This window comes from Pogona vitticeps, chromosome 5 (genome assembly GCF_051106095.1).
Source record: "Pogona vitticeps strain Pit_001003342236 chromosome 5, PviZW2.1, whole genome shotgun sequence".
NCBI lineage: Eukaryota > Metazoa > Chordata > Lepidosauria > Squamata > Agamidae > Pogona > Pogona vitticeps.
In genome coordinates this window covers 86,058,358-86,083,867 of record NC_135787.1, presented here as the reverse complement: position 1 = coordinate 86,083,867, position 25,510 = coordinate 86,058,358, and the positions used below count along the sequence as shown (strand labels likewise).

At 40.1% G+C, this 25,510-nt stretch overlaps 1 protein-coding gene across 1 annotated transcript in view; it reads right to left on the bottom strand.

The window, feature by feature from the left end:
- Positions 1 to 637: 637 nt before the first annotated feature.
- The window catches only part of ADGRA3 (adhesion G protein-coupled receptor A3), a 90,349-nt gene continuing 65,476 nt past the window's right edge, over positions 638 to 25,510 (bottom strand). The window contains exons 11-19 of the mRNA XM_020780432.3: positions 23,146 to 23,307; positions 22,687 to 22,890; positions 21,814 to 22,027; positions 21,474 to 21,682; positions 18,800 to 18,915; positions 14,342 to 14,465; positions 4,865 to 5,010; positions 2,388 to 2,483; positions 638 to 2,252 (exon numbers count right to left, since the gene is read on the bottom strand). Of these exons, the coding sequence (XP_020636091.2) occupies positions 1,007 to 2,252; positions 2,388 to 2,483; positions 4,865 to 5,010; positions 14,342 to 14,465; positions 18,800 to 18,915; positions 21,474 to 21,682; positions 21,814 to 22,027; positions 22,687 to 22,890; positions 23,146 to 23,307 (2,517 nt within the window). The 3' untranslated portion in view covers positions 638 to 1,006. The remainder of the gene's footprint in view (positions 2,253 to 2,387; positions 2,484 to 4,864; positions 5,011 to 14,341; positions 14,466 to 18,799; positions 18,916 to 21,473; positions 21,683 to 21,813; positions 22,028 to 22,686; positions 22,891 to 23,145; positions 23,308 to 25,510) is intronic.

Genomic DNA, 25,510 nt, shown 5'->3' with positions numbered 1-25,510 from the left:
CTAATTGTAAGATAGTTTTTTGACCTACAAGACCTTTTTTAAGGTGAAGGGCAGGATAAAAATATTTTAAATAAATAATAAATACTATCTTTGAGTTTATAGAATTAATTACATTGTATGTATGCTCTTATACAGAAAGCACTGAGGAAAATATCTTGTGTCCCACACAGAGGCTAGAGGGGTGGTGAACCATTGTCACTCCAAACTACAACTCCCACAGTCCTCTATCACTGGTGATACAGACTGGGGATTTTGAGAGCTGCCAGATGATGAACATCCTGGCTATATTTCACAAATGTTTTCTGTAAATTGTTCAGAATGAGGTAGCAATCTATTTCATAACTTCTCAGGCTAAAACAGCAACAAAAAACTATGCCAAAGATCAGACAGGTATGATCCAGACACTAAACTTTGTATTTGACAAAAGAGTAACCTTCTTTTCTTTACTACAGGAAAGATCTTGAACTTCTGCACTTGGCGAATGAAATCTATCTGGTTTAACAGTTCAATCTTGTACATATCTACTGATTTCACTGGTGCACATCCTAACTTAAGAAAGTGGTCTAGCAGACGGAGGACCTACCGTAAATAACACACAAAAATGCTAATATAGTTTATGGACTGTTGGTTTTTGGTGTTTTTTTTTTTTTTTTTTTTTTTTTTTTTACTATTTGAACCAATATGGTACATAAGAAAATGTTACAGAAAGTGATTTATTTTACAAATTTAAATATAAAAATGAAATGTGTTGGACATACCCAGGAGAGAGACCTTTACACACATATATAAAAATAGTGTCCAAATTGTATTTCCTGACAATAGAAAGGACTTTGAAGAGCTACTGGTCTTTGTAAAAATGTCAGAAATACTTGAAGAAAGTATAAAATATCTTCAAATGGCCGATCTCCTCCCTCTCAGTTCAAAGTACCCATGATTACAAACTGGGAAAATATTCATAGTATAAAAAGACAATTTCTTTAAATTCTTACAAGAATGTCCAGAAGCACTACACAGTAGTTTCATGTTTCCACAATCCAGTCCTGATATTGCCTGTGCTGTCAGCACTCAATAAAGTTCCATCCTGGGCACTGCTTTTCGGTGGCCCATTTTGGACAGCTAAATTTAAGCCGTAAGATTTCTGCTGTCCTTCCAGTTCATCTACAATTGGTTTCCTCAGTACTTCCTTTTTGAGGTTTGTTGGCACTGTCTTTTCTGTATTCCTGTGTCCTTTCTGAAGAGTACTGCAGGTGTCACTGCTGTCTTGCTGGGACTGGTTATACTGCCGTTCCCTGTATGCCAAATAAGCTCTTCGGCTCTTTGAATGCCCTTCACTAATACTCTGACGACTTTTAGTCAAGCCATTCTGGAGGCTTCCTTCTACACTAGTAGGAACATCATAAGCATATTCCCGCAAGACTGCAAGTCTGCTGGCACGGTGCCCTTTACTTCTGTTTTTGTGATGGCGGCCTGGATGCCCATTTGTTCGTAAAGGTACTTCTAAAGGGGCTACATGCATTTTGATCTCATTGTCTACTGAGTGTTCAGTAAGACTGTTATCAAGTGGACCACCAGGATTCAAGGCCTGGGAGCCTGGAGGACACTGAGCTGCTGCAGCATGTATGTTGGTCAATTTACAACCTTGAGAAGAATTTTTCAAGCTTGATGCACTCTTGTTAGTGCATGATGACTCTGCACTGCTATTGGTGCACTTGGCAGATTCTCCATTTATGCCACTTGCACTAGATGAAGGCTGAATATTAACTTGTACTGAGTATGTGCTCCTTCCAGGGCAGCAGGTTGTTATCCAAGCATGTCTAACATCTTCTCTCTTAATGCAATGATGTGTTAAGAGAAAACCACTAAGGCTCAAAGACATGACTCCAAAAAAGCAGCTGAAAACCAGATCCAAGGGGTAGCTTAAAGACACAGCAAAAGCCCCCAAAATCCACAAAGCCACATACAGGAATAAAGTAAGACTCACACCCAGAAGCTGAGCATGGAAACTGTGCTCATTTTCTAAAGCTGAAGTGGAAACTAGCGACACAGACATTGAGTCCTGATGGTGCAGGTTGCCATGTTCACTGGCTGCTAAACGCTGCTGCTCCTCAGCTGGCTCTTTAAGTTCAAATTTACGTTCAGGGTGCCTTTTCAGTTGTATAAATATGCTGAGGAAATACATGCAGTTCACAAAAACGATGAAGCTAGCAGGCCCATAAAATGCTCCCAAGCTTGGTTCCCATGCCATCCAACAGCTGCAAGAAAAGAAGCAAATCTTGAAAAAGACATCTGTATCCATTATTTAGAAATAAAATATATTTTAGCTGTTTAAGAGCATCTGCATCAAAGCATCAGGCTGTGTATCTGCCTAGCAATTCATCAGTACTTACTATGCTGAGTGTGGTTTACTTCCATAATTCTTTATATTTGCAGCAGCTGTTATGCCACAAACTATGACAGGGATTCCTCCACCAATTAGGTAGAATCTAAAAAACAAATCAGATGACTAGCAGTTTTTAGAACACTAGATAAAATCAGACTTATAAACAGTTAAATCCTACATGCACTCACAAATAAGCTCCACTGAAATGGATGTATTTTTGACAATTCCATGATGTTCTGAAGAAACGAGCCAAAAAATGCAAGAAAGAAACACACATCTTGAACAGAAGTTATTTAGAAGTTTACAGGAGTACCTTTGGTCACTTGTTGAGATTTAATTTATACAAATAAATAGACTGGAAATATTCACCTGTCATACTATCACACTGCTTTGTACACAAATATGAGATCCTAAAAATATCCCTTGGTTATATTCAATGTGATGTGTATCCAAGACTTTTACAATCCTTACAAAGTCAATAATAGCTGTTTCTCTTTTATGGGCATCCTACACCAGTGTCTTGTTTCTTATACTATAGTTCAAAATATCTGAGGTGCATCATATTTGAGAAAGCTGCTCTATTAAAACTCAACCAGTCCGTGAGGGAGAAGACATGATGCTTCATAACTTTTCAGATACCCCACCACCTTTTTTCATAATCTAACAAAAATCTTTCTTACTAAATTGGGATGCAAATGAACATACTCTGTTCATAGGAAATATAGGAAACTGCCTTAAAGCAAGTCAGACTTGCCCATCTAGTCCAATGATGTCTACTCTGACTGGCAGCACCTCCCCAGGGTCTCAGGCAACGGTCCCTTCCCACAACCTACCTCATCCTTTAAACGTGTTCTGCTATTGAAACACACTACCTTGATTCTTCTAACAATTAGGGTTATGCAGGGAAAATTTCAAACTGATTTAACTTTTATACTTTCATGCCGTTACATTCTGCTTCATATGAACACAACATACACTTTTCTGAACAATTAATACTGTGGGGTTATTAAAAAAATTAATTTTGAAGAAAGCTGAGCATTTTCTGCCACCTTGTGGACAAAGCCAGATTAACATAGTCTAATGAACACTGTACAGCTAGCTCATCAAGTGAAATAATGGAGTGAAGGGCTGGGGGAAAATCTGTTAAATTTGAGGTGGATGAAAAAATGCAAGAACTAGAGTTTGATTATGTTGCTAGATTTCACCTTTCTATCGGGAAAGAATTACTCTTCTCCCCCAACACACACACACACACACACACACACACAGAGACACACACACACAGAGAGAGAGAGAGACAGAGAGAGAGAGTTCTAGCTTGATTCATGGCAGCTGACAATACATGAAACTCACAGTGTTATAACATGCAATAAAAGTACAGTAAAAATACAATAGATGCATGGACTGCAAGCAAAACATATGCCTTTAGAGTAAACAGTAAAAATGTAGCATTTATGGAATGATCTGCACCCAGTCAATCACTTTCAAGTGTGTAGAGCCATACTCCTACACTGTAAGTTGGCTACATGTAAAGTGATGTAGGAGGGAACGAAACACCAAAGAATGCCATTATCAGAGCAACATTTACCTAAGAGTCAACATTTACAGTACCTCTACTGGATGGAGCTGTTCAAAGAAAGCAGTCTGTGTCTGAGGCCATTACCTCTGCCCCATTTGTTCAATCATCTGAAGTTAGTAGATGGTGATCAGTGATCACTGATTACAACAGGGCTTTTTTTAGCTCTTCAATCCTGTCCACTTAATTCCCTCCCTCAAGTGATTTTTCCAGTATTAAGTTCAATGTCATCACAGTATGAAAGCCTTTAATATTTGGTTTTGCTTTAAGTATGACTTTGTTTGTCCTATTGTAATTCTTGCTTTTTTATTTTACCTGCTATGTGGTTTATTCCTGCAATTCTTTATTGATTTACTGCTTCTATATTATTTTAGTTTATGGCATTCTGAGAGTATTAAAGGTTGGTATAGATATTTTGAAAATTATTTTTAGTTTCTGGCCAGAATCCTATTATGCGTTGACAGTATAAAAACATAATTCCCCATGTAAAGTGCACAATCATTCTGGCTGGCAAGAGACTCACACATACACAGATCACACATGTGATTGTGCACCTGGGCATGTGACAGCCAGCCAGAAAACTGTGAAATCCACTTGTGCAATTTCCCTTAAAACACCATATTTCATAGTACAATTTGGACTGTCACAGAATTTGAATCATAAAAATGGACTGGGAAAAAACCAACTTGACATACATCAATTTATTTCTGTTTCAGCAACAGCACTAGAAGTTGAAACTAAAGTAAAAAAAAATTCAAACAAAACAAACTCATCCTGTTCTTGGAGCTTACAGATGTTCTGAGTATGCCAGTCATTTTTACATGTCTCTATTGGAGCAGCATCCCAACTATGGAGTTTAATTCTTCAGCTCAACAGAAACATTAAATAAAGCAGAAAAAAACTCTCACCTAAGCATTGGCCTAGGAGGTGGTGGAGGTTCATCAGGATCTTGACACCTTTTTACTTTCCTTGTTACTTGCTTATAAATGTTTCTAGAAGTGACTCCCATCCACAGTAATGTGGCAAGTGTAGAATAGTGCAAAATTATCCCAACCTGGAAATTTTTTTGAAACAATAGTAACATAAGATTAAAATTTATATTTTAGCACATCACATGCTTAATATATGGTGCAAACACTCTTTCTTCCACAAAATGACCATTCTCCTAAGCAGATACTGATTCCTTAATTCCCATGAGTTCCTTTATTAAAACAGACTCTTCAAAATACAAAATTCACATAACAGATACCCCTATTGGCTAAAATTCTGCAATTATACGAGAGGCCCCTAGTAATTTTTCTCTTAATGAATAATCTGATGTTTGTTCCAAACTGCATTGTTTTATCTCTTTTCAGAGTAGTAAAGGCAGCTTTCAGAGAGCAATTTGTTTTCCTTTGCAGGTATCAAGAGTACAAAATACCTGCATATCATGTCAGCTATAAACCGTGCATATTATATTGTTCATTATTAGGTCCTTTAAAATATGAACAGGAAATAGATCTGATTCCGCATATTTTGCAGCTAAAGCATATGCTGCATCTTTGAATTTTAATTATTTTCAAATTTCTAAATTGCTGCTTTACCCACATAACATACACATACATGAATTAGAAGGAAGGCCAGCCTATGAAGTAAGATTACAGGAGCAAAGAATTTCAGGGATGGCGTTAGGAAGGCAAAAGTTGAGAATGAGCCAAGGTTAGCAAAAGATGCTAAAAGCAATTTAAAAACATACTTCAGGTGTAGCAAGAGACAGAAAAGAAACTGTTGCTCAGCCTCCTATCAATACCCAGCCTGGCGAGCTTTAGCCATAGGATATCTCTATCGATGGAATCAAAGGCCCCTTTTAGATCTAGGAAGGCTGCATACAAGCGAGTATTGCGCTGAGAGGTATATTTAGAAATCAGATGGGATAAAATCAGGCAGTGGTCTAATGTAGACTTTCCTGCCTTAAAACCCGCTTGTTCAGGTCCCAGAATATCTTGATCTAATAGCCAGTCTTGTAATTTGTAGAGTAGATAACTGGCGTACATCTTCCCAGTGATAGCGAGAAGGCTAATTGGTCTGTAATTTGCAGGGGATTTCTTATCACCCTTCTTATAAATGGGAATCACTATGGCTTGAGTCCAAGACCTAGGCATAATACCAGATCGATTAACGGTAGTAAATAAAGTAGCAAGCACAGGCGCCCACCAGTCGGGGTAGGCCTTAAGCAGTTCCGGAGGAAGGGCATCGGGACCCGGAGCCTTACCAGATCTAAGGTGTCCTATAAGTTTTGTTATTTCACTAGTTGTGACTGGGGCCCATTCCGGAATATCGCTAGGTGGGAGCGAGTCGGTTGGCAGTGTGGGCTTGCAGCTGTCGTAAAGAATGGCCAAGAAATGCTGTTCCCAAGTCCCAGCTGATATATAGGGGAGGTCCTGTGAGTTCTTATTAAAAATAAAAGAACCTGAAACCACCTCCCAGAATTTTTTGTTGCTACCTGAGTTGATAGCCTGAGCTAAATGAGACCAGCGGTCCATTATAGAGCGATGGTGTAGCTTCTTAATGGCTATTCTGAGGTGGTTTTCCAACTCAAAATATTGAGAAGGGAGCTTGGAGGCCCTTGAGGATCTGTAGTTATTGTAGATCCTTCTCATGTCATGCTTCAGGGCAAGACATTCCTTGTCTAACCTAGGACATATGGCCGGAGCCTGTCTTTTCTGAGGTTGTTGAGGAAGTTGGCCAAGGCTAGCTAAGATGGTGTCTAATAGATTCTCAAACCCTTTGATGTGATCTTCGGGCTTTGATGAAGATAACCAATTGAGGGAGCCTTGCGGTGACATCTCTGGATTAATTACTTTTTCAAAGAGATGTTTTGCTCTATGGTTCCATTTGATTCTAGGTAGGATCAATGGGCACTCCTCGAGGGCGATGTTGGTCAGAGCAGTAGAGTCTGCATTGAGAGCAAGGCTACAACATAAGGGGAGATGGTCACTAGCTAAGGGCTCACCCACCCTGAATTCAGCCACGCATGGTAAAAGGGAAATTGGGCCATATACAGATTCCAGTTCTATTATATGCGGACGACATGGTTATCCTCTCCCGCACAAGGGTTGGCCTAAAGCGGTTAGTTATCGGTTGCTATGACTATCTGATACGCAATAATCTCCAGTTAAACTTTGAGAAATCTAAAAGCTTTTGGCAAAGCTTGGAAATCCTTCTCGTGGTCTTTCAATGGCAACCATATTCAGCAGGTTAGAGAGTTTAAGTACCTGGGTGTCTTTTTTCATTATCGACACTCCTGGACAACTCACCAACGGGCAGCGATTAAGTCTGCTAAGCTCTCGGCACAGGCTATTTTACGTTTCCACCATACGTGGGGCCACTCTTACATCCCTGCTGCGCTGCAGATTTTCGATGCCAAATCAGTTACACAGCTTCTATATGGTGTGCCCATCTGGATGTCTGCATTACACAGTTCTGTGGAAAGAGTCCAATCCACATTCCTGTATAAAATCTTTGGTCTTCCCCACTGTGTGCCCTATGCTGCTCTATGCCTTGAAGGTGGCCAGCACAAGATCGAGACTCAGGCCTGGCTCAGATTCTTGAAATATTGGATTAAAATCTGTTTCTTTTCACCCAAGGACATCTTATTCCAAGCGCTCTTGGCAGATAGTCTGTTCCCAAAAGGCCTTGCCCTATTTCTTAAGAAAATCAAGACCCTGGGGCTGTCACCAGACTTACTGGGCTCAATACCCCCCTCCAGGGTGTTTCCAACAATCAAAAAAATGGTTTTGGATATAGAGGGGCAATCTCTGCACAGCGCTGCCCAAAGAGTCTGCTCTCCACTCCACTTTCAGTTGCCCCTCAGCTATGGCTGTAGACCGAGCTATCTCTATCACTTAGAACAGCCACAAGAACGATGGGCTTTTACCCTTGCCAGATGCAATATAGTACCCTCGAACATAGTGCAGGGCAGGTACAAGGGTTTACCAATAGAACTGAGACTTTGCCCGTGTGGTCAGGGAGTGGTTGAATCCCTGCAGCACATGCTATTTTACTGTATTCTGTACAAGGATATTCGCCTGTCCCATCTGTGCGCTTTTCTCTCCTCCCATTCCGGATGGGATGATATGAGGAAAATGCAGCATCTTCTAAGTGGCAATATTAAGGAACTTACCCTGTCAACTGCCAGATACGTATATGCCATCATGCAGAGACGTCGTAGCACGGTCTCGCAGAATGAAGAGCCCTAAATATGCTCTTGGCTGGCCCTTCCTACCCGTTACCCAGTGAACATTTTAGTTGTATGTTATTGTATTTGTCTGTTTTACTGTACTCAGTATGCCAATAAAGGTTTCTGACTGACTGACTGACTGACTGTTGCTCAGCTACTCAATGGGGATCAATGGGGATGGGGAAATGATAACAGATGATGCAGAAAAGGCAGAAATGCTCAATTCCTACTTTAATTTGGTCTTCTCCCAAAAGACAGTCTATGACCCTCCAGACAAATGTGAAGACCAAAGGGAGGGGATAGGATTGCACCTTGAGATTGATAAAACAAATAGTCAATGGATAATGTGTTCTCGGAAGGCTTCCACGGTCGGGATCTGATGGTTGTTGTGGTTTTTTCAGGCTCTTTGGCCGTGTTCTGCAGGTTGTTCTTCCTGACGTTTTGACAGTCTCTGTGGCCGGCATCTTCAGAGGACTAGAGTAAGAACTCCATGCTCTGTTGCTGTTTGTTGGATAGTTGAGTATTTATAGCTGTGGGAACAGCTTTTGTCCTTTTCAGGAGATAGGGTGATCAGTGTGTTTTTGTTGTGATAAGGGGAAGAGATTATCTATCACTGTGATTAGATAATCTCTTCCCTTTATCACTGTGATAGAGATTATCTATCACTGTGATTCTCCTTCATGGATTGCTGCCTTGTCGTGGCGAAGGGGCTTGAGTAACTGAGAGAAGCTATGGGCTATGCCGTGCAGGGACACCCAAGACAGACAGGACATAGTGGAGAGTTCCGACTAAACGCAATCCACCTGGAGTAGGAAATGGCAAGCCACTCCAGTATGTTTGCCAAGAACGCCCCATGATCAGAAACAAAAGGCTAAAAGATATGACACTGGAAGATGGGCCCCTCAGGTCGGAAGGCGTCCAACATGCTACTGAGGAAGAGTGGAGGACAAGTACAAGTAGCTCCAGAGCTAATGAAGTGGTTGGGCCAAAACCGAAAGGACGCTCAGCTGTGGACGTGCCTGGAAGTGAAAGGAAAGTCCAATGCTGTAAAGAAAAATACTGCATAGGAACGTGGAATGTAAGATCTATGAACGTTGGGAAGCTGGAGGTGGTCAAACATGAGATGGCAAGAATAAACATCGACATCCTGGGCATCAGTGAACTAAAATGGACAGGAATGGGCGAATTCAGCTCAGATGATTATCATATCTACTACTGTGGGCAAGAATCCCGTAGAAGGAATGGAGTAGCCCTCATAGTCAACAAAAGAGTGGGAAAAGCTGTAATGGGATACAATCTCAAAAATGATAGAATGATGTCAATACGAATCCAAGGCAGACCATTCAACATCACAATAATCCAAGTTTATGCACCAACCAACATTGCTGAGGAGACTGAAATTGAACAATTCTATGAAGATTTACAACACCTTCTAGAACTGACACCAAAGAAAGATGTTCTTCTCATTCTAGGGGACTGGAATGCTAAAGTAGGGAGCCAAGAGATAAAAGGAACAACAGGGAAGTTTGGCCTTGGAGTTCAGAACGAAGCAGGACAAAGGCTAATAGAGTTTTGTCAAGAGAATAAGCTGGTCATCACAAACACTCTTTTCCAACAACACAAGAGGCGACTCTACACATGGAAATCACCAGATGGGCAATATCGAAATCAGATTGATTATATTCTCTGCAGCCAAAGATGGAGAAGCTCTATACAGTCAGCAAAAACAAGACCTGGAGCTGATTGTGGCTCTGATCATCAGCTTCTCATAGCAAAATTCAAGCTTAGACTGAAGAGAGTAGGAAAAACCACTGGGCCACTCAGGTATAATCTAAACCAAATCCCTTATGAATACACAGTGGAAGTAAAGAACAGATTTAAGGAACTAGATTTGATGGACAGAGTGCCTGAAGAACTTTGGATAGAGGCTCGTAACATTGTCCAGGAGGCAGCAACGAAAACCATCCCAAAGAAAAGGAAATGCAAGAAAGCAAAGAGGCTGTCCAACGAGGCCTTAGAAATAGCAGAGAGGAGAAGGGAAGCAAAATGCAAGGGAGATAGGGAAAGTTACAGAAAATTGAATGCAGACTTCCAAAGAATAGCAAGGAGAGACAAGAGGGCCTTCTTAAATGAACAATGCAAAGAAATAGAGGAAGATAACAGAAAAGGAAAGACCAGAGATCTGTTCAGGAAAATTGGAGATATTAGAGGAACATTTTGCGCAAAGATGAACATGATAAAAGACAAAAATGGGAGGGACCTAACAGAAGCAGAAGACGTCAAGAAGAGGTGGCAAGAATACACAGAGGAATTATATCAGAAAGATTTGGACATCCCGGACAACCCAGACAATGTAGTTGCTGACCTTGAGCCAGACATCCTGGAGAGCGAAGTCAAGTGGGCCTTAGAAAGCCTGGCTAACAACAAGGCCAGTGGAGGTGATGGCATTCCAGTTGAACTATTTAAAATCTTGAAAGATGATGCTGATAAGGTGCTACATTCAATATGCCAGCAAGTTTGGAAAACTCAACAGTGGCCAGAGGATTGGAAAAGATCAGTCTACATCCCAATCCCAAAGAAAGGCAGTGCCAAAGAATGCTCCAACTACCGTACAATTGCACTCATTTCGCACGCTAGCAAGGTTATGCTCAAAATCCTGCAAGGTAGGCTTCAGCAGTGTGTGGACCGAGAACTCCCAGAAGTACAAGCTGGATTCCGAAGAGGCAGAGGAACTCGAGACCAAATTGCTAACTTGCACTGGATTATGGAGAAAGCCAGAGAGTTCCAGAAAAACATCTACTTCTGCTTCATTGACTACGCAAAAGCCTTTGACTGTGTGGACCACAGCAAACTATGGCAAGTTCTTAAAGAAATGGGAGTGCCTGACCACTTGATCTGTCTCCTTCGAAACCTATATGTGGGACAGGAAGCAACAGTTAGAACTGGTCATGGAACAACTGAGTGGTTCAAAATTGGGAAAGGAGTACGGCAAGGCTGTATATTGTCCCCCAGCTTATTTAACTTATATGCAGAATACATCATGTGGAAGGCTGGACTGGAAGAAACCCAAGCCGGAATTAAGATTGCCGGAAGAAATATCAACAACCTCCGATATGCAGATGATACCACTCTGATGGCAGAAAGTGAGGAGGAATTAAAGAACCTTGTAATGAGAGTGAAAGAGGAGAGTGCAAAAAACGGTCTGAAACTCAACATCAAAAAAACTAAGATCATGGCCACTGGTCCCATCACCTCCTGGGAAATAGAAGGGGAAGATGTGGAGGCAGTGTCAAATTTTATCTTCCTGGGCTCCATGATCACTGTAGATGGAGACAGCAGCCCTGAAATTAAAAGACGCCTTCTTCTTGGGAGGAAAGCGATGACAAATCTTGACAGCATCTTGAAAAGCAGAGACATCACCTTGCCAACAAAAGTCCGAATAGTCAAAGCTATGGTTTTTCCTGTCGTGATGTATGGAAGTGAGAGCTGGACCATAAAGAAAGCAGACCGCCGAAGAATTGATGCCTTTGAATTGTGGTGCTGGAGGAGGCTCTTGAGAATCCCCTGGACTGCAAGGAGAACAAACCTATCAATTCTAAAGGAAATCAACCCTGAGTGCTCACTGGAAGGACAGATCCTGAAGCTGAGGCTCCAGTACTTTGGCCATCTCATGAGAAGAAAAGAGTCCTTGGAAAAAACCTTGATGTTAGGAAGGTGTGATGGCAAGAGGAGAAGGGGACGACCGAGGATGAGATGGCTGGACAGTGTCTGCGAAGCAACCAACATGAACCTGACACAACTCCGGGAGGCAGTAGAAGACAGGAGGGCGTGGCGTGCTCTGGTCCATGGGGTCACGAAGAGTCGGACACGACTAAACGACTAAACACACACACACACATCACTGTGATTGATGAATGTCATTAGCTGGTCTTTTTTGTGCAATGATCCCTACTCCAGTAGGCCCTCCAGAGTTCCTAGTCCAGTCCTCTGAAGACGCCAGCCACAGAGACTGGTAAAACATCAGGAAGAACAGAACACATCCAAAGAGCCCGAAAAACCCACAACAACCAGTCAAGGGATACCTTGCTACTTTGAATGAATTTGGGTGAAGTGCCAGATGATTGGAGAAGGAAGGCTAGTTCTCCCTAGCCTCAAAAAGGGCAAACAAGAGGGACCGGGGAACTACAGAACAGTCAGTCTGACATCAATCCCAGGAAAAATCCTGGAGCAGATTATAAAGCAGTCACTCTGCAACCACCTTGAAAACTATGCAATAATAACTAGAAGCCAACATGGAGTTGGCAAGAACAAATCCTCCCAGACTAATCTTATCACATTTTTATTAGGTAACTTTCCTGACAGATGGAATGCTGTAGACATAATATATCATGACTTCAGCAACGCCTCTGACAAAGTTCCCAATGATATTCTGACTAGAAAACTGATCAGGTATGGGCTGGATAAAAACAACTGTCAGGTAGGTGCACAATAGATTACAGAATCACACCCAGAGAGTGCTTATCAAGGGCTCCTTCTCAAAGTGGGAGGCGGTAACAAATGGGATGCCACAAGCCTCACTCCTGGGATCAGTGCTCTTCAACATTTTTATTAATCACTTGGATGAAGGGGTGTAGGAAATACTTCTCAAATTTGTGGATGACATAAAATTGGATGGAATAGTTAATACCTTGGAAGACAGGGGAAAAGTTCAAAAAGATCTTGATAGGTCTGAGCACTGGGCTGAGAACAGAATGAAATTTAAGAGGGATAAGTTTAAAGTTCTACATCTAGGGAAAAAACCCAAATTTAAAATTACAAGATGGGGGATACTTGGCTAAGTAATATTACACATGAGGAAGACCTTGGAATTATAGGTCACATGCTGAATATAAGTCAACAATGTTTATATGGCTGCAAAAAAGGCAAATGCTATTTTGGGATTCATTAACAGAAGTATAGTCTCCAAATCCTGTGACGTACAAGTCCCCTTTTATTCAGCACTGGTTAGACATCATCTAGAGTACTGTATCCAGTTCTGGACACCACACTTTGAGGAGGATGTCAACAAACTGGAACAAGTTCAGAGGAGGGCAACAAGGATAATCGGGGCTGGAAACCAAGCCCCATGAGGAAAGACCGAAAAAACTAGGCATGTTTAGCCTTGAGAAAAGGAGACTGAAAGGAGACATGATCCTTTTCAAATACTTGAAAGGCAGTCATACAGAGGGGCCCACCACCAAAACAGTATTTGAAAAGGTAAGACAAAACAAACTTGCACAAATTGGTACTTTAGAAAACAATCTGATCTGTGGGGACAAACGAGGTGCTAATTATTGTTGATTCTTCACAAGTTTGCCTGGAATGTGCTTCCATGTTCTACGTATTTATTGACGGAGAATCTCCTGAAGTCATTTCAATGAAGTGCTAATAGGGGTGTTCTTTCCCTATATTCTAGATCACACTCTAGATCTGGGTGGACAAGGAGCGGCCCTCCAAATGTCACAGGACTACATATCCCATCACACAGAGTTAGAATCAGCAAGTGGTGAGGGATGATACAAGCTGCACTTCAACATCTGCAGAACCACAGGTTCTTCACTCTGCTTTGAACACTGGCCTTTAATAAATGTTTTTAAATAGATTATATTGTAATTTAGAAGGCATTTACTTAGCATTCCCTGGGATTCCTTAATAATTTAAAGAATGACATGTAAAACACTCTGCCCATTATTTAATTCTCCCCAGCAGCACAAAGGAAAAGGAAGTGCTGGGGTACCCTGCTGAATCTATAACATGGTGTGTACCCTCAAAGATGTTTCCAGGTCCTCTGTAGCACTCAGCAATTCTTTGACAGAGAAATACATGTGGACAAAGTTCACTAAGGGAAGCAATTTGGATACCATTGCTCCAAATAATGCCAATCCACAACTATGTGGTTATCCACTTTAAACAATAACATATGTTTTGAACACAAATTTGGAGAAAAAACAGTGTGATTGACATTCAATGGTTTCCTAGAAAGTATGTAACTCACAAAATGTACTATTTCTGAATGGACAAATGTTTCAAACTTTGACAATCAAAAGAGAATTGGAGGCTCACCTGCCTCCAATTCTCTTCCTGAAATTTCTTTTATCAGTGTTCTTTCAACACACATTTTACTTACTGCTTGGCAGATACTAGTGCTCTTGCTCTGGGTTATGCCTCCAATATAGATCACACAAGTCAGAAAAATATGGAAGCTGAGGTTAATTAACATGTGCCAACTTTTAATGCTGATCCTGATGACACTGTTGAACAAAAAAAATGCAGCATTTCACATCGACATAATTCAATAACAGAAAATATTTACTTTTAACTAGAAATAAGGTCTTACCCTGTTTCCACAAAAATAAGCCCTAGTATGGTTTTTCAGGATTCTTGCAATATAAGGTAAAGGTAAAGGTACACCTTGACATTTTTAGTCCAGTCGTGTCTGACTCTAGGGGTCGGTGCTCATCCCGTTTTCAAGCCATAGAGCCAGCGCTTGTCCGAAGACAGTTTCCGTTGTCACGTGGCCAGCGTGACTAGGGAACGCCGTTTTATCTTCCCTCTGAGATGGTATCTATTTATCTACTTGCATTTACATGCTTTCAAACTGCTAGGTTGGCGAGGAGCTGGGACAAAGTGACGGGCACTCCCTCCGTCACGTGGATTCGATCTTACGACTGCTGGTCTTCTGACCCTGCAGCACAGGCTTCTGCAGTTTAGCCCGCAGCGCCACCACGTCCCCTGCTCGTAATATATGCCCTACCCAAAAAATAAGCCCTAGTTAAGTGAAACCCCGCCCTCCACCCTTGTGCAACAACCAAAATATGACATGACTGTAAAATAAAACATCCCCTGAAAATAAGCCCCAATGCATTTTTGGAGCAAAAATTAATATAAGACCCTCTCTTATTTTCGGGGAAACACAGTATTAACCTGATCTTATGTGGACATTTATGAATAAAGTCGAAATTATCAGTGCTTTACATTATGTGAGAAATTAAAATGGAAATGAAAAGGATCTGGAGAAATGAGATGTACCCAAAGGTTATGGATTACATAGCTGGCTTTTAAACTTATACCTTCAGAAAACATTTTTAAATTATTGGCTAAAGAAACTATTCTTCTGCAAGAATCTCTACATATTTCAGGGGTTCAAGGACATGTTGTAGGGTACATGTTCAATTTAGAGTTCTGTCCTATGCCTATATGAGTTTCTGAGTGGTTTTCTTTGAATGCACACATGCTGGTATATTTCTGCCCACATGAACATTATTGAGCTCAAAGCAAAAAGACTGTTAGGACAGCCCCCTCCATTACACATGTCTCTGTGCCTAATGGTTAATCTCAGTTCCTCGTGTCCACTGTTGTCCATGAGTAAACAATAGTGTGGTAGACTGAGGGGAGGATGGGTGGGTTGTGTGAATTTGCAGATAATCACTCAATGATCCACAGTTACAGGTAAGTAACCTGTTCTTCATCATGATCTCTATGAATCATACATGAGGCTAAGCTCACTTATCAACTAGTGGGATGTCATACCAACACAGATGAAATAACTATTCTCGAAACACAGAATGGAGCTCAGCCCTGATGTCCAGCCTGCAATGTTTGAAGAATGTCAAGAGTTGAAACTATAACTACTCTGCAGATATTTCTTAACTGTATTTCTTTGAGAAAGGCTGTGAAGGCCCTGGTAGAGTGTCCTCTCAGAGTCGGGGACTGATTTTCAAGCTGGCAGGACAACTTGATTGTGTTTACGAGCTATCTTGATAATTGTGGGGTGATATGCTCAGCCATCTTCGAACCTTAATAACTAACACCTGTGCGATTTCCAGAAGTGTTTGCTTCTGGAGGTATAAAAAAACTAGGGCTCTACAAATGTCCAGTGCCAAAGAGCCTTCTTTAATTCCATTGTAGATGATGGAAAGGAAGTTGGGAGAATAAGAGGGTGATTGAGGTGAAAATCTGAGACTACCTTAACTAGGAAGGAAATGTTAAAGGAAATGATAAATTTGCCCTTGTAAAACTTAGGAAAGGTGGGTCATGTCAGAGAATACACAACTCACTTGCTCTACGTGCAAAAGTGACGACCACCAGGTAGGCTGTCTTGTAGGCAAGCAATCTCTGGTTGTTCATATCTTACATGGTTGTTGTGGTGTTGTTGTTGGTAATTTGCATGACTTTGCCAAAAATTTCATTTTCTCAAATGCCTTGAAAGCTTTCAGTACTGTCAGTAGTTCTAGTTCATTTATGTGTAACTTTTCCTGGCCCACCTGGCATATATTTGATGATACTTGTAATGTGTTTCCCATCCTAACAAGCTTGCATCTCTTATCACTTGAATCTTAGGCCTAAGATGATTGAATGGGCTTCCTGCAGTTAAACTGGATCTGTTGGTCAATCATAGAAGTTGCTCCACTAGCATATGGGATAAGTTTGGAACTGCAGTCTTTCAGCATGTTGAAAGAGTGCAGATACCATGCCTGAAGAAATTTCATTTTAAAGAAGACCTGGGGGACTACCACCATAGTAGATGGCATGAGACCAAGAGGTTTTTGAGCTGTGAGGGATGTGACTATCACACCTGATATAAATTCATTTGACACGACTATTATTTTGTTGATCCTGTCCAGAGATAAGTAGGCTCTCGTATTTATGGCGTCCAGCAACTCACTGATCTAATGGACCTTCTGTTGTGGTGTAAAATTTGATTTTTTCAGATTTATGAAGAGATCTGCTGAGAGATGGAGGGTAAATTGGATGCTTCTCTCTGCTTTGCTCTTGGAGTTGGCCACAATTAATCAGTCATTTATATAAGGGAAAACTGTTATGCCCAGAAGTGGGAGGTAGGCAGTGACTGGTGTTATGCAGTTTGTAAAAATTCTGGCTGCTATAGAAAAACCAAGACCTTGAATTGATATATATAGTTGCCCAAAGTGAAACAAAGGAAATGGTGATGATCTGAATGGATGGTATTATGAAAGTAAGAATTCTTCAGGTTGATCATAGTAAACTAGTGCTCTTTTTTGAGAAGTGGTAATACTGTTTCCAATGCCACCATCCTGAACTTCCTGTGTTTATTTAAGAATTTACATCTCTATAATTGGTCTTAGGCTACTATCTTTCTTTGGAGATGTGAAATAGTGGGAGTAGAACCCGTTGGGAGAAAGTCCCAGAGGGGCAGGCTGTATGGAGTGCCTGTATGGCAGTATGGCAATGTATACCCAGGGTGACAACATCCTGGTTAAACTGATTATAGAGTGGGTCTGATCTAGGTGGCGATGGCATCTGGGCCTTTAACTCCAATGACCTGTCCATCCTGATCATTAAGTTGATGACTGAAAATCCTGTGATGGGGAGGGACAGTTGATATCCCCCACAGCGGATTCAGGAGTGGACAGAGCATTTTCTTGTAATTCAGGGTCTGAGTCCAAATTGCTGGAATTAGAACTATCATTTGTTCTTGTCTTGCAGGTTGCTTCAAAATTTTGGAATGTTTCCCAGTTCTGGAGGATGCTCTGGTAAGTATGTACTTCAAAGCTGAGATTCTCTGCAAAGAAGAGTACCTAATCTCTTCTGATGTTGGCTGTTAGTGATGAGATTAATCATCATTATCATCATCATCAACAACATAGTTTTGGATAGCTCAGTGGTTTACGTATCTGCCTGTGGAGTCAGATGTTGGGAGTTTGATTCCCCACTATTTGACAGGGGCTGAAGATTTTTAGATGTAAGGGTAATGCTTTCCTGGGTCTCTGCCTGTGTCAAGTCATAATGTTCTGGATCTCTCATTCAGACTTGGATTCTGAAGACCAACTCCAGAAGCACGGAATATATTTGGATTGCCTAGTGTCCTTTGATGTCAAAACTGAGATTTGGGCTCAGAATCAGTGTGTGGGTTGTCAGGCCTGTTTTGGTGAATTGGATAACCATTAGACACAGGGACATGCACAGTGGGGGGAGCCTGCCTTAACAGTCTTTTTGCTCTGAGTTATAGAATGTTCTAATGAGGTTCCACACAGGAACAGAAACACCCAAATGTGTGATTCACATAGACCATGACAAAGAACCACTAGTTTCAGAACTGCTGGATAGCTCAGTGGTTTAGGTATCTGACTATGAAGCCAGAGACAGGGAGTTCAATTCCTCAAAGGGCCTCCTTGATAGTAGGGGTTGGACTCGATGGTCCATAGGGACCCTTCTAGCTTTGCAGTTCTAAGATGATGATGATATTTATAAATATGGCATGTAAGAACAAGTAATCCTCCTCCCCAGGGAAAATGGTGATCCTTAGTCCTGGGGAGATCACCCTTCTGATCCTTAAAGTATTAAAATGTCCTCTAGCTCTAAAAGTAGAAGTATATCAAAACCAGGAATTGATCTGGCCACAGATTTCATTCTTATGGGGTTGAGCTCATAGTATAAGAGAAGGCAATAAAACTATGTCTATAATTGTCCAACTACCTGATACCTTGCACTCCCTGATTTAACATAATTCTATCTAATTTGGTGACTCTCCATTTTAATGCTATATGTGCAATGAAGATCTGATTGCTTGGTTTCTTAATAAACTATAAATGCAAAATTAAGTTACCTGTGATGATAAATGTAGCTAACTTTGATCACCAAGAGGCTCATCAGCAGAAATACAGCAGAGACATAGACAACTGGGTGTAAAAAATCAGCTGACTGGACATATCCTGACAAATCCTGACAGATTAGGTAACATAATACACAGAATGAGTCAGTATCTTTATTTGATGTAAGGAGTATTATAAATTAGACACTTTATTATAACAACCTTTCCATTTTTTTTAAGTGTAAGATTTGGGCACAGCTAAATCAGCCATCATTAGTTTTAATTTTTTTTTTAAAGACTTCTTTGTTCTGCATGAAGTTCTCAGCTCCATCCTTTGGCAAGAAGTCTCTGAAGACAGGAAATAGTTATAGTAACTGAAGATTAGATCATAATGTAGGGAGAGGGGTAGCCGCTAATCACAATGCAACAGTGAAATTTAGAATAGTAATGATTGAAGGGTTGCAATGTGCTCCAAAATTAACCATGGTAACATTAAACACAAGAAACCATAATGTTTATTTTTGTTCCTCCAGGTGGCAGAATTATACTTTATTTGAAATAGATACCCCTTTATCTATATATAAAACTGTACATAATGTTACTCTTCGAGAAAGTATGTTGATTCTTTTCTACTGAAGGATTAGATATAATTTTAAGAATGAAAGAATAAGTGTGTTCAGTTCAGGGATTATTCTGATTAACTTTTGAAAATATTTATCAATAAATATATCAGGGGATCAGGGAATAGGGATCCATCCTGCGCTTGACAGGGTTACACTCTCCCTGAAAAATATAAATGTAGAGTTTGGGTGTGCTCCTGGAATTGTCTCTAAGCCTGGATGCCCAGGTTCTGGTGGTGGCCAGGAGTGCATTCACACAGTTAAAACTAGTGCACAAGCTGCATCCATTCCTGGAGATGTTTAATATTGCCATGGTGATACATGCTTTCATTACATCACAGTTGGATTACTGTAACATGCTCTACATAGGGCTGCATTTGGAAAGTGTTCAGAAACCTCAGCTGGTCCAATATGCTACAGCTAAATTGTTAACTGGGACAATTTAGGGATCATACAACTTCCCTGGTACAACAATTCCATCAGATGCCAGTCCATTTCCAGACACAATTCAAAGTGCTGGTTTTAACCTATAAAGCCCTAAACAGCTTGGGTCCAAGGTAATTTTTCTTTAAAAAAAATGCATCTCCCTTCATGAGCCTGCCTGGATATTAAGGTCTGTAAGGGAGCCTTTTCTGTTGCTCCCACCATGCTCACAGGTGCGTTTGGTGGGGATACAGCACAGGGCCTTCTCTACTGCCACTCCCAGACTTTGGAACTTCCTCTCACAGGAGGTCAGACTGGCCCCATCTTTCCTGTCCTTCCACAAACAGGCAAAGACCTTTCTTTTCAGGCATGGTCTCTTTTTAAATAACTGGTTGACTGAGGGGATTTTTTAAAAAGGGACTATTGTAGTTTTAATGTGTTTTTAATACTGCTTTTACTTATACGCTTTTAACATATTTTAAAATTCATTTTAAATATTGTAATAATGTATTATATACTTTAATCTGCCTTGGATCCTGCACGAGAAAGGTGCCATACAAATATTTTTTAAAAATGTAATTGATTGATTAATTATTCAAAACTACAGTGGTGCCTCGCTAGACAGTAACCCCGCATGACAGTTTTTTCGCTAGACATTGACTTTTTGTGATCGCTATAGCGATTCGCAAAACAGTGATTCCTATGGGGGAATTTTGCTGGACAATGTTTGGTCCCTGCTTCGCAAACCGATTTTCGCTAGACAACGATTTTGACAGCTCCCTCCACGCTCGCAAAACGGGTGTTTTCGGGACCTAACCTTCGCAAGACAGCAATTTAAACAGCTGATTGGCAGTTCACAAAGCAGCTTTCCTATGGCCGATCTTTGCTAGACAACAATGATTCTTCCCCATTGGAGCGCATTAAACAGGTTTCAATGCATTCCAATAGGGAAATGCTTTTCGCTAGACCATGATTTCGCTAAACAGCGATTTCAGTGGAACGGATTATCGTTGTCTAGCGAGGCACCACTGTACTTTCATTTTATCTATTTCTATATGGGCTTCAGAGACCATGCTATCACACAACATATTTCTTAATAAAAAGATTACCCACATACTAAATATCTAAAGACACAACAGAAAACAAATTACACAATCATTTTAATGATACAACTGAACTCTAAAATCCTTGAAAAATCTTTTTTAACAACTCATGATTGCAGCAGTATTTTTCAATATTGTGATCCAGGCTGCTTTGAAATTCTTATCTTAGAGATCACCATCACCCTTTTGAGAGGAACCTTGCACTTAACTTCTTCCAAATAAGTAAATTAGTTCTACACATCCTGTATAGTTGTGTCACTTAATTGCCGCCTAATGATAGCCTTATGAAATCTGAGGGAGAAGGGTCTCTTTCAGTTTAAAGCCTTAGCTAAGAGTTTTGCTCAAGATCACCAAAGTAAAGTAGAGCAAGGATTGAAACTAGATCTAAAGAAATCTAAAACTTTCTAAATCAATATAATAACTCTTTTTTTGGCACAAGGCACTGGTGTACATAACATTCAGAAAGGAACATGGATGCTTTTTATCTTTGGATGTAAAAATTCATTCAACATAGAAACTGGAGATAATTATCAGTTTACATACCATAAGGACTGCGTAGTTACTGAGTGAGTAGCACTGTATGGTAGTTACATTTTCATCTGAAGAAAGAATCTGACATCCATCTGACTTCCACCCCCCATGTCCATTCAGCAAATCAAAGTCCCACTGTACTGCAACAGGATTTGCTCCATGTGCGATGCGTCGTAAAGTCACATTAACAGGAATGTGCTGATGGGGTAAATTTAAGCCATCTAGTTTGTTTATAAAGAAATAAAGATATTGATTGTCCTTTTTCTAAAATGAAAGCAATCATTTTCTAAGAATAAACATATAAATAACAGGCACTGTTATTAAGACAGTATGGTTTTTGTAATGAACAAACCTATTTTGGTGAGGATAACTGGTGTGACCACAGTTAGGTGTTTTTGATTAGCAGCTAAAGTTGTTGAATTCACTGTTGTTGGGAAAAGTTTCCCATTACGAAATGCAATAAGTTGCAGCTTGTAGACAGTCTCATCTGCTGGCCTGATTTCTCTTTTGTTCTTTTTTGAAAAAAGGGCAGGTGGCAACTGTATAGATGCTTCCACAATGGTATTCTATGAAAATCAAACAAGTAATATTACTCCTAAGCTAAAAGACAAGAATTCCTACATATCACTTCTGCTTTAACAAGCCAGTCTGTTTACCCATGAGCAGTGAGTTTACTCTTCTCAAGATGTCCTCAGGAGTGGCCTGCATATGTTTTAGCTTCACCAAGAACCGCCTTCCTATGGTTAATTGTAATGAATTTAACTAAAATAAGAATTTGGCTGAATTGTGAGAGACATTACATCCCCACTCCCACAATATTTATTTATTTATTTAACTTATATGCCACCCACTCTACCCGAAGGTCTCTGGGCGGCTTATAACAGTTAAAATTCAATTAAAATTCAATAAAAAATAAAATGATTAAAATACAATTTTACCCTGAACCACCTGTCTAAGAATACTATTTTGGGATGCAGGTGACCCTAAACTATTGTTTCCTTTTAAAATCAAAATAGAATGGGAAGTCCACCACGAGGCCTTTCACATTGTTCTTGGTTTTAAGGAGAATAAAAACTGTCATTACAAGGACATAATTAAGCTGAACACTCACAAAACCACTATTTTGTCCCTACTCACATTAAGCAGCTTTTCAAAATTAAAATATCTTCCCTGCAACACTTCAGCTCTCCTATGACAGGCAACATCTTCATTCACATTCACTTACCTTAAGTGCAAGGCTTGACAATGTATTTGAGACATTGCACTTAAATCCCAGTTGCTTGTCAAGGCTTCCCTCCAGATCTCTTCGACCATAGTCAGGAAGTCCTATACGGTCTGCTGCAGCTACCTTCTGGAACACAGTGCAGGTCATCCCAGTGAAGCCAGAACTTTTTATTATGTAAGCTTCCACAGCAATATTTGGAGAATACTGTTGAAATAAAACATATAAAATGCTTTGCTGGTGAAGCAATAACTGCCCTTTGAATGTTACAAAAAATCAGAAGTGTTCTTAAGAATTCATATAATAACTAGCTAGAATACAAGATTTCCTTTCAAAATTCCAAACATTCTGATCCTAACTTAGACGAAGATGCCACTAAAATAGAATTTGAGTTTTTTAGAAGAAAAATGTTATTGACACAACTAATGCTTAGCAATGAATAAAAAATGTGACAGTTCCTACCGTTGAGTAAACCTGAGCCCCGTTAGATAGACGGTATGTAGCAATCCTCTGCAAACACTGTACGATTCTAGTACAAGCTTTAGCTTCCCTCTGTGCCATCCACAAGATGTGCTCATCAGCTAGCATTATATTACTTGCAATATCAACCATCACATCACCAAGCTAGCAGACAAAAAGGGCAGAAGAATTGACATTATGCTTTTGTAACTGTTACATCTGGATGTTCAAATACATTTTTTATTTCCATCCATCTAAGTCTCTCTGAGACATTATTCCCATCCTCCCACACTTTACTTTAGGTGGGAGTTAAAATGCATTGCTTATTTTTTTTTTAATAAGGAGAGTTAAGGTGTAAGGTGTCAAATCTTTTTGGCATAGTTTGAACCACTATTTTTGGGGATTAAAAAGAAGGGGGCTTATTTCCATTCTGAAAAAATAAATTTGATGCTTATTGTTTCATTAAGCATATTTAGAAGTATTCATTCTTATAATTCTAAAGATCTTCGGCTGCAGTTCAGTGTCACAGATGAAACTTAGTTCCTAGTAATAGCTCATGAGTCTGAGATCTGTGGCATTTTAATGTCTCAAATTAAGAAAGCTTTTTATTGCTACCATTGATAAAACAGGTCTTCCTGATACTATATTAAAGAAATATGTTTGTTTTAACTGGGAATGTAAGATACTGTATTCTAACACATGTGGTAATGAGATTTGGTTGTTCAATTAAACAGGTAGGTAGTGGAGGGAATAAGTAAAAGGCAGTTTATATTGCTATGCCAGAGCTAGTGAAATTTGAAACCCTGAGGGAGGAAGAGTGTGGATTTGTTCAAAATGATAAGGGTTAATGGGAGTTCAATGTTCTTTATACCAAGTTAGTATAAGAGTAATTTATGAAAAATTAACCTTTGCCCAGTTTTAAAACCCATTTCTTTAGTTTTCTACTCCCAGAAGCACATTCTTTCATGCATTCAACATTTACTCAAATATTCTCTCCAGTGAGAGGAATCAATTATATTGATATATAATCTACTCGTATTCATAATATGAAATTCTCTTAAATGCACACCTGATTGTGGTGAGGGAATCTCAGTATGTCACAGAAGTTGAGAGCAATATTGATTTCCATATGGCCAGATAGAGATGACCAAATTGGAAGTATCAAAGCTCAGACAACAGATTAAGAGGCACCCTTCCTCTTTAGGCATTAACTGCTGCATCAGAAGAGAACTGTCAATTTTGATAGTAATCAGGGTGGACAATTACTTGAAGGGCAGCTATTATAGAGGAACAGGTAGCAGAAAGTAATAGTGGTGCAGAATCTTTTGTAGACAATGGCAGACCTTCAAGCTAATGCTTTTTTAAAAAGAGGCATAATTAAAACACTGGTAAACCGTGCAAATCGGAACTGTGAAGCTCAATTTCTCAGCACCGAACTCAACCATCTGAATTGAGCCCTACAGGCAAATGGCTACTCCAAAAATGAAATCACAAGAGCCATCAAACCAAGAAAACAACACTGAACTGAAGAGAAAAAAAACAGCTACCCACAAAGTATTTCTGCCATATATCAAAGGGGTCACAGACTGCACAGGAAACTTTTGAAAAAAAAAAAACACAACCTACAAAAAGTATTCAGGCCCCCACAAAACTACAACAAATGTTACAGTCAGCAAAGGACAAAAGGGACTCCCTCACCTCTGCAGGAGTATACTGGATACGTTGCAGTTGTGGCCAGGTATATATTGGGACCACAAAACACAGCATCCACACCAGAATCATAGAACATGAAAGACACTGCAGATTAATACAACCAGAAAAATTGGCAGTAGCTGAACAAGCCCTGAAACAAGCTGGACATGAAAACCTCTTTCAAAATATAGAGGTACTGGACAACACCAGAAATCATTACATTAGAATACACAGGGAACCCACTGAAATCTACAAGCATGAGCACAGCTTCAACAAAAATGAAGTCTATAACTCAACAAAGCCTGGCTCCCAGCACTGAAAAATACAGCCTGCAAAGAGGTCAACAAACTCTACCCAGCCACAAGGATCAGTGATCACTGCACACACTAGCTAACGACACCCATCAATCACAGTGACAGGTCATCTCCTCCTTATTACAACAATACACCCATAACAAAAAACACCCTGATCACCATAATCACCCGATCTCCTGAAAAGGACAAAAAGCTGATCCCACCGCTATAAATACTCAACTTACCCACACACTACACCAGGACACAGACAGTTTTCTAACTCCTGTCCTCTGAAGATGCCGGCCACAGAGACTGGTGAAACGTTGGGAAGAAAAACCTCCAGAAAATGGCCAAACAGCCCAAAAAACCTATAACAACCATCG